At 48.0% G+C, this 12,412-nt stretch overlaps 1 protein-coding gene across 1 annotated transcript; it reads left to right on the plus strand.

The window, feature by feature from the left end:
- Positions 1-579: 579 nt before the first annotated feature.
- On the plus strand, positions 580-12,301 carry LOC126490879 (dehydrogenase/reductase SDR family member 4). Its single transcript, XM_050126135.1, has 8 exons — positions 580-882; positions 1,931-2,108; positions 7,103-7,204; positions 9,421-9,491; positions 9,584-9,635; positions 9,901-10,035; positions 10,481-10,536; positions 12,024-12,301. Exons 1-8 carry the CDS (start codon positions 752-754, stop codon positions 12,136-12,138), a joined length of 840 nt encoding a protein of 279 aa, XP_049982092.1. The 5' UTR covers positions 580-751; the 3' UTR covers positions 12,139-12,301.
- The last annotated feature ends 111 nt before the right edge of the window (positions 12,302-12,412 follow it).

The raw sequence follows: 12,412 nt of genomic DNA on the forward strand, positions 1-12,412 counted from the left end.
GCTGGTGGGGAGATGTGCGTGTAGACACCAGGGGTCAACTCAGAGTGTTCCATCTTATCCTTTTCATGAACCGGGGTCTTTCTCTGAGGCTGGAGCGCACAGGCTTGGCAAAGGCAGCCAGCCAGAAGCCTCAGCCCTCATCCTGTCCCTCTCCCCAAAGCAAGGATTACAGCTGTTAACCAACACACCCTCTTTATGTTGATGCTGAGGATCCAACCCCGGGCCTCATGCTTGTCCAGTAAGCACTTTACAAAATGAATTCTCTCCGCAGCTTCACATATAAACCCAGACTTTTTTGAAAGAAGAATTATTTAAGGTTTAAAGAAGAAGGGAAAAATAAAAAGATTCAAAGCTTCCTCTACCGAAACTCGCCCACCACCACCACCACCACCACCCCCCAAAAAAATGGCCAAAAAATGGTGGGCCAGCATATGTGTGAAGAGCAGCTGGGGCACAGAAAAGTCTGAGTGTTCCTGCAGAGAAGAGCTGTAGGCTGGTCTACAGGAAACTTGGACTGAGAACTCGCAAGGAGTCCCAAGTCGGGCAGAGGTTAATGATTGAGAGGGTGCAGGCGCCAGCAGGCAGCAGGGAGCGCTCGCAGCCTCAGCGGTTCCCCGTCGCCCGGGACTCTCCAAGTTCTGGAAGTGGTGGCAGGCAGTCTGGGGAGACAGGACACTCGCTGCTCGCCCGGCCTCCCGCCTTTCAACTGTCACCTCCCCCAGCAAAGTTCAACCCAACCCCCGCCTGATCCATGCAGAAAGCGGGACTGCTGCTAGGTGGCTGGACTCGAGCGTGGAAGTTGGTGAGGATGGCCAGCTCCGGGGTGACTCGCCGAAACCCGCTCGCGAATAAGGTGGCCCTGGTCACGGCCTCCACCGACGGGTGAGTACGGGAGCCAGAGTTTCCATCCAGAAACAAGTGTTCTTCAACTCCTGGACTTTTGTCCACAGGCCTCGAATACGGCCAGAGGCCTGCCCGGGGGAGATAAACGAAACCCACAGTGGACCTGAAATCTCTCCGAACCCTCGACGTGGCCCTGGCACCAGCCAGCCCCTTGTGTGCCTTTGGCATTCAGACGGCTGGGTGCTGCGCGGTGGACCCAGGTCCCCAAGCTTCTAGGCTGCCCCCAATCAACAGCTCCACCTAGAGTATGGGAAGACCAAAACAGCCAGTCAAGGTTTCGCTCCATCTGATAGCTCTCACCAGTATCCAGACCCTTTACCGGATGAAACCCAAGATCCTGGGTCCAGATCTATGCTTAGGTCTGTATATTTTGGCCACCAACCCAGCCTGTCTCACCCACCACTCTTAGATATCCTGTTTTTCATCCCACAGGACTTTGATAGATAAAAGTTCCTTGAAAATCTAGATAGAATACAGATGTATATGAAAAGCTAACATCTGGCAATTGTAAAATATGACATTGATATTTATGTTTTGAGTCTTGCTTTTCCATAAAGGCCCCCATATCTAACAATGGATAGAATTTTGAAGTTGTAGTCTGGTAAGAGAGATACTTAGGGATATGGGCTCCTTCAAGCAAAACCCTCAAGCCCCTGCCCAGCAACTACTGTATACTCCTGGCGTTTCTCTCCCCTCTCTCCCAGCTGGATACAATAACCAGTCATGAGGTTTGTAGTAGATCATGACAGGTCATGGGGACCTGGGGTGAAAGATGAGATCATAATAAAATGATCTGAGTTTATCCTTCTGTCTGCACCATTAAATCTACTCTATCTAATAGGACTATGCAAAGCTTGCTGGTGGGTGGTGGTGCGCGCCTTTAATCCCGGCACTCAAGAGGCAGAGGCAGGTTTATCTCTGTGAGTTCAAGGCCAGCCTGATCTACAAAGTGAGAGAAAGCCTGTATGCTCTCACCCTTTACCCTGCTGTAGAGGCCTTGAGAATGTATCTCTTTTTACACTTGTAGGATTGGCCTCGCCATCGCCCGCCGTCTGGCTGAGGATGGGGCCCATGTGGTCATCAGCAGCCGCAAACAGGAGAATGTGGACCGTGCAGTGGCCACCCTGCAGGGAGAGGGGCTGAGTGTTTCTGGCATCGTGTGCCATGTGGGGAAGCCAGAGGATCGAGAAAGGCTGCTAACCACGGTGAGCAGGAAGGATATGGGCTCGGGGCCAAGAGGTGGCAGAAGGGAGGCAGCTTGTACCCTCATCCCTGACTTTAAGACAGCGCTGATGAGATTACAGCCCAGCATTGACTCCTGCCAGCATCCCAGTCCCACACCCAAACTAGTCCACCAATAATCTTTTAAAGATTTATTTTATTATTTTTAATTGTGAGTGTGTCAGGGGGAGTGCTTGTGGGTGCAGTTACCATGGAACCCACAAGAGAGTCTTGGATCCTCTAGAGCTGGTGATTATGAACCACCTGACGTGGATGCTGTGAACTGTACTCAGGTCCTTTGTGTGAACAGTGCATAACCACTGGGCCGTCTCCCTAGCCTCTCACCAATGCATTATTGTGTGACTTTTCTATTACATCTGCATCCTCAAGTCTAAGAACCACCAGATTCCCCCAGCAAGAGAATCAGAAGCCACTCTGGTGCTTCAGCCTTGCAAGATCCCTTAGACATCCCCCAAAAAATAGCTGGTCCTGATTCTCTGGGATGACCTAATAAATGCTGTCCTGTTCTTTGCCTTCCAGAACGAGCTCATGGATGCTCGTACGAGGCAGCTCACCATGTCTCATAACCTACCAGGAGCCATTTCTTTTCTGCAGAGCCTTAGGCATGTTGTTGTTGTTAGTAGTGGTGGTGTTTTGTTTTGTTTGTTTGAGGCAGGATCTCATGCTAGAGCTAGCGTGGTATGGAACTCACTTTGTAGCCTACTGTAGCCATGAACTGGCTTCTCCAGGGCTGGGAGTACAATGTGAGCCAACATGACCAGGCAAGGACTCTTCTCCCTGTATTTACAGAGACCGAATCACATAGCGGAAGGAACCCTCTCAGGGTCTCTCAGCCAGGATGGAAAGATCTGTGATGCAGCCCAGACCTACCCTTCTTTCGATGCCACAGACTAGATACTTCCCCCATTTATGTAGTGCAAGCCCTTGGGTACCCAAATAGGCTTTAGTCTAAGCCCATGTCAGGTGTGACACTTGGCACCAGACTCCAACTGTGTACAAAGATATGCACCATGCTGCAGAGAAAGTACGTCTTCCCCCAAGACTCAGGGTGAACACTAGTCCTCAGAGTACAAGGAAGGACTTACCAGCACAGAGAGAGCACAGCTTGAACGTGTCGGACAGCTGGAAGAAAGAATTTGGGCAGCCTTCTTAGAAGAGGAGGACCTTAAACAACAGTTGACTGAAGTGGGACAGATAGAATAAGATGATTCCATTTTTATTATTTATTTTTATTTTATATGTATGAGATATTTTTGCTTGCATGTATGTATGTTCCATGTACACTATGTGTGTTCCATGCCGTGGAGGTCAGAAGATAGTGCCATATCCCTTGGAACTGGAGTTACAGAGAGTTGTGAGACTCCATGCAAGTCCTGGGTACCAAATCAGGGTCCTCTGTAAGGTCAACCAGTGATCTTAGCCACTGAGTCTCATGATAATTCCAGTTTTAAAGAACTGTTGACAGATATTTAATATGCTCCTCAAAGGACCAAATATGAGTCCAGAAAAGTTGTATTGGAAGAGCCTGAGATTGTAGTCTTGATTCTAAGAAGCAGAGGCCAACTGGTGACATTTAAAATGAACATGGCATGCACATGTGTGTACACACACACACACACACATGCACACACACACACACACAGCAGTGCTGGGGTCAAACCCAGAGCCATGCACAATTTCATGTCAAAATCCTATGGTATTGGGGGGTTCGGGAGATGGTTCAGCCACTGAATCTCTTGCTCTGTAAGCAAGAGGACTGAGGGTCAGGCTCCCAGGCCCACATAAGTCAGGTGTGTCTAGGGGCTCACCTGTGATTGCAGCTTCAGAAGACAGAGATAGGATCCCCAGAGCAAGCTCTGGGTTTGACTGACAGGCCTTGACTTAACATAATAAGGTGGAATAGCGACCAAGGAAGGTTCCTGACATCGACCTCAGGCCTGGCCCACACACGTGCACCCACATATAAACTTGCAAATGCACGTGAAAAGAAGAAAGACCTTATTAGAAAATATCCTCTGGACAGGTGGTAGTGGTGCACACCTTTAATCCCAGCACTTGGGAGGCAGAGACAGGTGGATCTCTGGGAGTTTGTGACCACAGCCTGGTCTACAAGAGCTAGTTCCCAAGGACAGACTCCCAAGCTGAAACCTTGTCTCAGAAAAACAAAAAGAAGGAGGAGGAGGAGGAGGAGGAGGAGGAGGAGGAGGAGGAGGAGGAGGAGGAGGAGGAAGAAGAAGAAGAAGAAGAAGAAGAAGAAGAAGAAGAAGAAGAAGAAGAAGAAGAAGAAGAAGAAGAAGAAGAAGAGGAGGAGGAGGAGAAGAAAAAAATCCTCTGGCCACCAGCAGGTCCACTTAGCAAATCCTGCATCCTGCAGCCCTGGCCCTGAAGTCGAGCTTGAGTTAGACCTCAAGGAATGAGTGATAATAGGCAGATAGGATGAGGCTAGGGCTCCAGTGACCCTGGTAAATGGCCAAACAGCCAAGGACTGGAGGGAAGAGGGGAACTCTGCCAGTCCTCTCAGCCAAGAGCTAGAACTGTGGGAAGTGAGCTGCTTGGGTGGGACTCAGTGACTTCCACGGCCACCCAAAGAAGTGTCAATGACTGTGCAGCAGATAGAATCTATGTGAAGCTTGGAGCAAGATAAAGATTATTTAAAGAAGGATAATCTGGCGGTGGTGAGGATTAACACGGAAGGTGACAAGAGTATCAGTAAGGAAGCCATTGGCTATCACCCAGGGCGAGGGCAGTGACAAAGGGATTGCTCAAGAGACAGTGGGAACGAAGACTTTTCTAACCACGTGCCAAGAAATGAGATCTAGGAGAGGCGAGTCACATACATAGACATGTGCATGTATACATACATTTAAAAAATCACAACTATTGGGGCGTCTTACAGCAGATGTCAGGTGGAGAAGTTCGAGAAGTTCTTTTTCTGTGTCCGCTGCTCCCCAAGCATGGTTATTGATCATAACTTCCCGCCCTGCACCACAGTTCAGCGGTAGTGTGCTGAGACAAGGTCTGCAGATCCCCCACTTGTTTTAAATGCATAACTGTCAAAACAGACAGGTCCAAAACACATTGTGCTGATCAGACCTGTAGAGCAAGCTCTGAGAGACATCAACGTGATCTTTTCTCACTCAGCATTTGGGGGGGGGGATGACTTTTTATAGCGGGGTTTGAGACAGGGTCTTGTTCTGTAGCTCATACCGGCCTCAAACCTATGATTCTTTTGCCTCAGTTTCCCCAGAGCCGGGGTCACAAGAATAGACTATCATCTCCAATTTCTCATGAACTTTTGTGGTCCTATGATGCTCAGTCAACACATAGACTTCTCCCTGTCTGTGCTGATAGGCCTGAAAGGGAGGGAGACAAGTCAGAAGAGGGAGAGAACCCTCTTGGCAACCCACCCCCTTCTCCCCCTCCCTGACTTTCACAGAGCATGACATAATCACTTCCCTTCTGTTCTGTTCTTGCCAGTCACATGTCATCGGGCTCTTTGCACAGAGCCAAGCCAGGTGGCTGAGACTTTGGGTGACAATACCAAAATCTAGAATGCACGAGCAAGTATCAGTTGGGACTGGTTTTAAAGGACTCTGTGATTTTAAATTTTTGTTAAATGAACACGTTGACAGCCTGGGTATTCCTTTAACGGTGTAGAAACAACTGAGCTTAGCACCTAGTTAGCGGGAATAATTAGTTAAGAGGGGAAGCCAGCAGATGGTGTGCATGGTTAATAACACCCCTCCTCTGCCAAATTGGAGGCACAAAGTTGATTGAGGGCCCATTACATGCTATTTGCCCAAGGCTTCAAAATTGCCAGGTATGGGCAAACACAAAACCTGGTTTTAAGGTGGCTTCTAACTACTGACAGTGCTTGTTGGCATGTCCTCCCAAGCCTTTACCACCTACTTACAACTCAGTGAGGAGGTGAGATGTCTCCTTTCTTGACTTTCTCCGTTTAAGCCTCAGTTTCCACCTCGCCTCCTTGTACCACTGGGCCGAAAAGAGAAAGGAAAGTGGCATCAAAGCTTAGTGTCAAAGTCTGTAAGCCAGAAACTTCACCATCGCAGCTCTCCTGCACAGCTGCCTTCAACATCGCAGCTCTACAGCACAGCTGCCTTCAACATAGCAGCTCTCCTGCACAGCTGCCTTCAACATAGCAGCTCTCCTGCACAGCTGCCTTCAACATAGCAGCTCTCCTGCACAGCTGCCTTCAACATAGCAGCTCTCCTGCACAGCTGCCTTCAGCACCGCTGCTCTCCTGCATAGCTGGCTGCGCCATTGCAGCTCTCCTGCACAACTGTCTTCATAATGTTCCCAACTGGCTTGGGAGGGGGGGTGCTCCTAGGAATCAGCTCTCTGCTAGAGTTGGAGTCTGACCTCAGTTCAGCCACCACTGTACCTGAGGGGATAAAAATCCCCTCACCTCTCTAAAGAAGTGGACCACCCTGCTCTTAAATGTCCCTGCAGAATGATTACTGAGTTACAAGCTTGAAAAATGAACCTCCTCAGACCTAGGTGTCATAACTAGGAAAATGAGGAAATTGAGCTAGGATGATCCTTCCCCAGGATCTCTCTTCATTCAGGTACATGTGGACAGGCTGGCTTTGAGGTCGTGGTGACATCCTCAAGGAAAATGGTCAATAGGTACTCGAGGAAATGGGGCTGGGACTCAAGAGGAAGTCTAGAAATAGATTTGAGGTGAGAAGTGGAGACATAAGAATGTGGGCGCTCACTAAAGGAAAGTGTAAAGAAAAGAACAAAGGGTCAGAGTCGCCCTTAGAAGAGGCGGCAGATTGAAAGAAGCGCAGAAATAATAGCTTCAAATGTCAGCAGAGCTTAGGGTGGCTTTAGAGAGAACACGCTTCGAGAAAGGCATTTGACAACTGCTCCAACATTGATGAGTGCACCTCCCTCCCTTAGCTGTAGCCCTGACTCACGCCTTTCTCCTCTCCAGGCTGTGAAGCGTCATCAAGGCATTGATATCCTGGTCTCCAATGCTGCTGTCAATCCTTTCTTTGGAAACCTAATGGACACCACAGAGGAGGTGTGGGACAAGGTGAGAAGTTAAAGCAGCAGGGAGTTGGCCTCGGAAAACAGCCAGCACAGATGGGGCCTGCCTGGAGAGCGCCTTCTCCACGTGTGGTTGCGAAAGGCTCACTTGGTAAAGCCTGCGTGGCCTGTATGGCTGTTGACTCCCCACATCCTACTCTCCTCTCCCACACACACACTTTTCCCATTTGCTCTGTGCTAGCCACCTTGGCTTCCAGCACACGCGCGCACACACACACACACACACACACACACACACACACACAGCCTCCCTCCCCTAGCCTCACCCACACCCTTCTTCCTGGTTTGTTTCCAGCAGAAACATGGCAGCTAAGAGGCCAACAATACCATGCTTAAACTTACCCACCCGCCCCCTTCTCAGCTGTTAGAAAAGAATGTTTTTTCATCAGTTGGGAATGTTAATAACTGCTGTTGACTGAAATGTCAGTCTTGGTGAAATTACAAAAGTTGATGCATTATAGCATACGGCCTTTGGATATGACCTATTTTTTCTCTTTCTACCCACACTGCTAAGACAATTCTAGGTGTCTCAAAGGTGCTAGGATCTGGGTTTTCAGGTGACCGTGTCTTGTCACATCGTATTCATAATGTAATTCTCCCATCTACATACACCCTTCAATGATAAAACTTTAACCTAAGGTCACTATTCCCACATGATTCGGATATGCTAAGTTCTTATGATTCCCCCATGGATTTCTCAGCATGAAAGTTTAAGGATAGCAAAAATATTATAGTTTATCAGCTTTTCAAACATAAAGACCAGAGTGCCAAAATGTTCTTCAGTGAGCTAGTTTCTGCTTATTTTTGAAAGTAAAAAGCCTCTTTTGGTAAAAGTTAAATAAAACCAGTTTGTAAATCAGTACTTTTTATTTGAAAGGTTTTTTTAATTTTTTAAATTTTTTGTTGTTTTGTTTTTGTTTTTCGAGACAGGGCTTCTTTGCATAGTTTGGTTGTCCTGGAACTTGCTCTGTAGACCAGGCTGGCCTGGAACTCGCTGAGATCCACCTGCCTCTGCCTCCTGAGTGCTGGGATTAAAAGTGTGCACCACCACCATCCAACTGAAATTGTTTTTTTAAATTTTTATGTGGATGTGTTTTGCCTGTATATGTATCTGTGCTCCGCATGCATGCAGTGGTCCCAGAGGCCAGAGGAGGATGTTGAGTGACTTGGATGTCAAACCCCCGGAGTGCCTATCATCACAGAACCAGGAAAAACAAGACCATGGTGCAAGCTTACTGACCAGTCAGTCCAGCTAAATCCGTGAGCTCTAGAGTCAGTGACAGGACCTGTCTCAAGAAACAATAATAAGTTGGAGTAGCAATTGAGAAAAATACACTGCACTGACTTCTGACCTCTACATGGACACACATATCCCACAAACAAGATTAAGTAAAGCTGGGCATGAGAACCCAGCACTAGTGAGGCTGAGGCAGGGGAATTGCTATGAGTTCAAGGCCAGCCTGAGCTACAGAATAAGTCCCAGGATAGCTGGGCTACAGAGTAAGAAAATAAAACTATACAGATATGTGAAGAGGTTAAATCAGGCAAAAGGTATATAACTTGACTCTAGGTAAAGGATGCTGGGTAGTCCCTGTATTTTCTGTCTCAAATGTTTAGTACAATTAAAATTTTTAAGAAGTTGGCACAGGAACACAGAATGTGAGCAACCCACTACTCAGAACAATGTAACGAAGTCATACGTTTAAATGTTAATTTTGAGATATGGGAATTGTAATTGCGGAGTATACCCAGCTCCCTGGGAGATGTTCCCTCATTATTCTACTTTTTGGTAAATACCCATCCCAACAGTCCATCCTGAAGATCCTCTCCTCCCCCAGGTGTCTCAGGTCAGGCTACATATTCCCTGAGAAGCCCAGCCCACTACAGTGTAGGCCCAAGCAATGACCCAGTTCCAGGTTCCCTTCTTAGAAGCTCAAAACCAAAGCATCTCTGAGAGGTCAAGCTGATTGTGGCCTGGTTGGGTAGGAGAGATGTTTGATCACCTGACCTCATGTGTCCTCTAGTAAGATGAGCTATGAGCGGCACCTACTCAACCTTGAACCCGAATCTTTCCCATTGTTTGGTCGGTTATCCCTGAAATCTCTCGACTCCAACAGGCATTTCCAGAGAACCCACGTAACTCCCGCTCACGGTGGCCTTGCGAGAACCCGCTCACGCTGTCTTCCTTTCTGTTGGCTTCAGGTTCTGAGCATTAATGTGAAAGCGACAGCCATGTTGATAAAAGCGGTGGTGCCGGAGATGGAGAAACGAGGGTAACCAATACAGAGAGGAGGCTTGGGTGAGATGGGCCCCATGAGGGCAGTGGTCTTTATGCCGAAAAGGGTCAGCTCTCTTTCCTTTTCAGAGGCGGCTCGGTGGTGATTGTGGGGTCTGTGGCAGCCTTCACTCGATTCCCTGTAAGAACCTACCCCTTCTACCCTGGCCTCCATCCTCTGCCATTCACCCCTCCAACTGCCCAAAGAAGTATTTTTAGCTTCGCTCTACCAAGTCCCCTTCCACAAAACAGACACCTTGCTTCCATGAACTCTAGCCTACCTGAGACTGCAGGACCATTTCTGACTGTGACCCTCCTTTACAGGAGGTGCTCCTGCCTCCGTTGTACAATAAGAACCAAAGATGGCCTGCAAAGTACTGAACTGGCTCATTCTCTTCTTCCCCTAGTCTCTAGGCCCTTACAATGTCAGTAAGACAGCTTTGCTGGGTCTTACTAAGAACTTCGCTGCGGAGCTGGCCTCTAAAAACATTAGAGTGAACTGCTTGGCACCTGGACTCATTAAGACTCGTTTCAGCAGTGTGGTGAGAAGGGAGAGCACTGAACCCCTAGACCCTTGGAAAGATAGGGAAACCCAGTGCCTGAACCCCTACCCCTTCCCATCCCTGCTGCCTGTGCTTGTGCGTATGTATCCCCCTTTCTTTACCAGTTACCTTCCCCAGACCAGACTCTCACTTCCTCCTCTCCTCCTACATGGGCTCTACCAAGTGAGGAATTCAGACTGTACCCATATTGTATCCTGTCTCCTAAAGTGAATGAGAATTGAGGAGACCAAGCAAGATTGCTGAATAAGACCTGATGAGAATGACTGTAGAGTCCCGCGGTGGGGAAGGCAGGTCGTGAATAAGAGATGAAAATGTGAAACCCCCCCCCCTCCCTCCCAGATGCTGTGGAGACAGACAGTTCCCTCCCTTCTCTTCCCATGCTTTCCTCTTGTAACACATAAAAAGATTTCTCTTCTTCCTATAGCTATGGAAGGACGGCTCAAGAGAGGATGTCATAAAAGAACACATGCAAATTAGAAGGTAAGCTGACACAGGGGAGGATTAGCGTGGATAGAGTCAGAGCTCAGCCCTGGCTCCCAGTCCCAGGGATAACACAGCATGCTCCTCTAGACTTCACAGCTCAGAAGCCCACCACTCCTATGGCCTAACCAAGGACACTGCTTTCACTGCCAAAAGCAAAGCCGAGGTCTCGCTCGCTATCTGCCTCTACCTCGAATGTGGAGACCAGAACCCAGAGGACAGTGGTGTTTCCAAGGCTCAGACTAATGACCCTACAATCCAGGGAAAAATGTCTGTGAAGCTCATTGAGCCCAGACTCAGCCTGAGGGAATTTCTCTCTTCCCCAGTGGGCTGATTGAACTACTCAGACATTTTTGCTAGGTCTCTATCACTGCCCCTCTTCCTGCCTTCTGGCTGCTCTAGCTTGACCCCTCAAGGACAAATGCTGGCAGTGTCCTGTAAACATTCCATCCAGCCTTCCTCCAGTTCTCCCAAAGTCATGCTGAATCTGGGCCTAGTTAACATCTTCTCTCGACAAGTCAGAGCATTACCATCCTAGAGACTCCAGTGGGTGATACACCCCAGTGATTCTGAGTCCTGGTGGCACATTTGAATCGTCTGGGGAGGCTTTGACAAGCGCGGTTGATTAGGGCACACTCCCAGGGACTTCTCTTTAATTGGCCCGTGGTGGAATTTGCACATCTTTTTTCCTTTCCTTTCCGTTTTTTTCGAGGCTCCCACGCAGCTGCAGTGTTCAGCTGGGTTGAGGAAATGCTCGTCCAGGCCTTCTACTCACTCACAGTCACCTCTGGAGCACACAGAATCACAATCCAAACAATGCAATTTTGCACATTCTTGTATCTGATCTTAAAAGGATAAAAGTAGATTCCTAAAAAGCTCTGTACATTGAGCCTGCACAAGTGAAATAACCTGATCATGCCATTTCCCGTCACAAAGACTCTCTGACACTGGACTAGTATACATACATGTTGAAACAGTTTCTTCTGAAACATGAAATAATTGTTCACCTTTTTATCAATTCCACTCTGCATCCTGGTATCTAAAAACAGTGTTTCTTATTTAAATATAGTATGGTTTTCCAGGAATCCGTATTTATGCTTATGTAAATAATAGCCACATAATCATAACCACCCTATTTAATAGGTTAAAAAAAAACTGTACACTGATTCGGGAAAATCACCTAATTCTTTTTAACATTTTTTTAATATGTGTGGGTGGGTTGGTTTTTGTTGTTGTTTGGTTTGGTTTGATTTTTTTCAAGACAGGATTTCTCTGTGTTCCTCTGGCTGTCCTGGAACTTGCTCTGTAGACCAGGCTGGCCTTGCACTCAGAGATCCGCCTGCCTCTGCCTCCCTGTGTGCTGGGATTAAAAACCTGCCCTGCAGCCACCACCGGATTCCACCTGATAATTCTTAAGCAAATTTCATGCGCTGTGGGCCAGTTGAGAGGCTAGCAGGATTTACATTTGCTCTCTACCCGGTTCCCAGGCTAGGCAAACCAGAGGACTGTGCGGGCATAGTTTCTTTCTTGTGCTCTGAAGATGCCAGTTACATCAATGGCGAGACAGTAGTGGTTGGAGGAGGAACCCCTTCTCGCCTCTGAGGACCAAGAAAGACTGCAGAGGTTAACTCCAACTCGTGGGGGTGGGGGTGAAATCCACCTTGCCTCTGTCACCCTTTCTTGCCGCTGACTAATATTTTTTTCACCCCACAAAATCAGCTCTACCCGATAATAAATTCCTGGCTTCTCTGTGGTCAAAATGTGATCATATGAGCATTCCTGTTGTTGCTATGGCCTTGTAAAAGGCTTTGCGTCGGGGAGGAGGGGTTAGCGGGATGGAAAGGGACTTGCTGAGAAGACGTGGCTACCTTGATAA

The sequence above is a fragment of the Alexandromys fortis genome, unplaced genomic scaffold (assembly GCF_014885135.2).
Source record: "Alexandromys fortis isolate MF-2015 unplaced genomic scaffold, M_Fortis_MF-2015_v1.1 scaffold_258, whole genome shotgun sequence".
Lineage (NCBI taxonomy): Eukaryota > Metazoa > Chordata > Mammalia > Rodentia > Cricetidae > Alexandromys > Alexandromys fortis.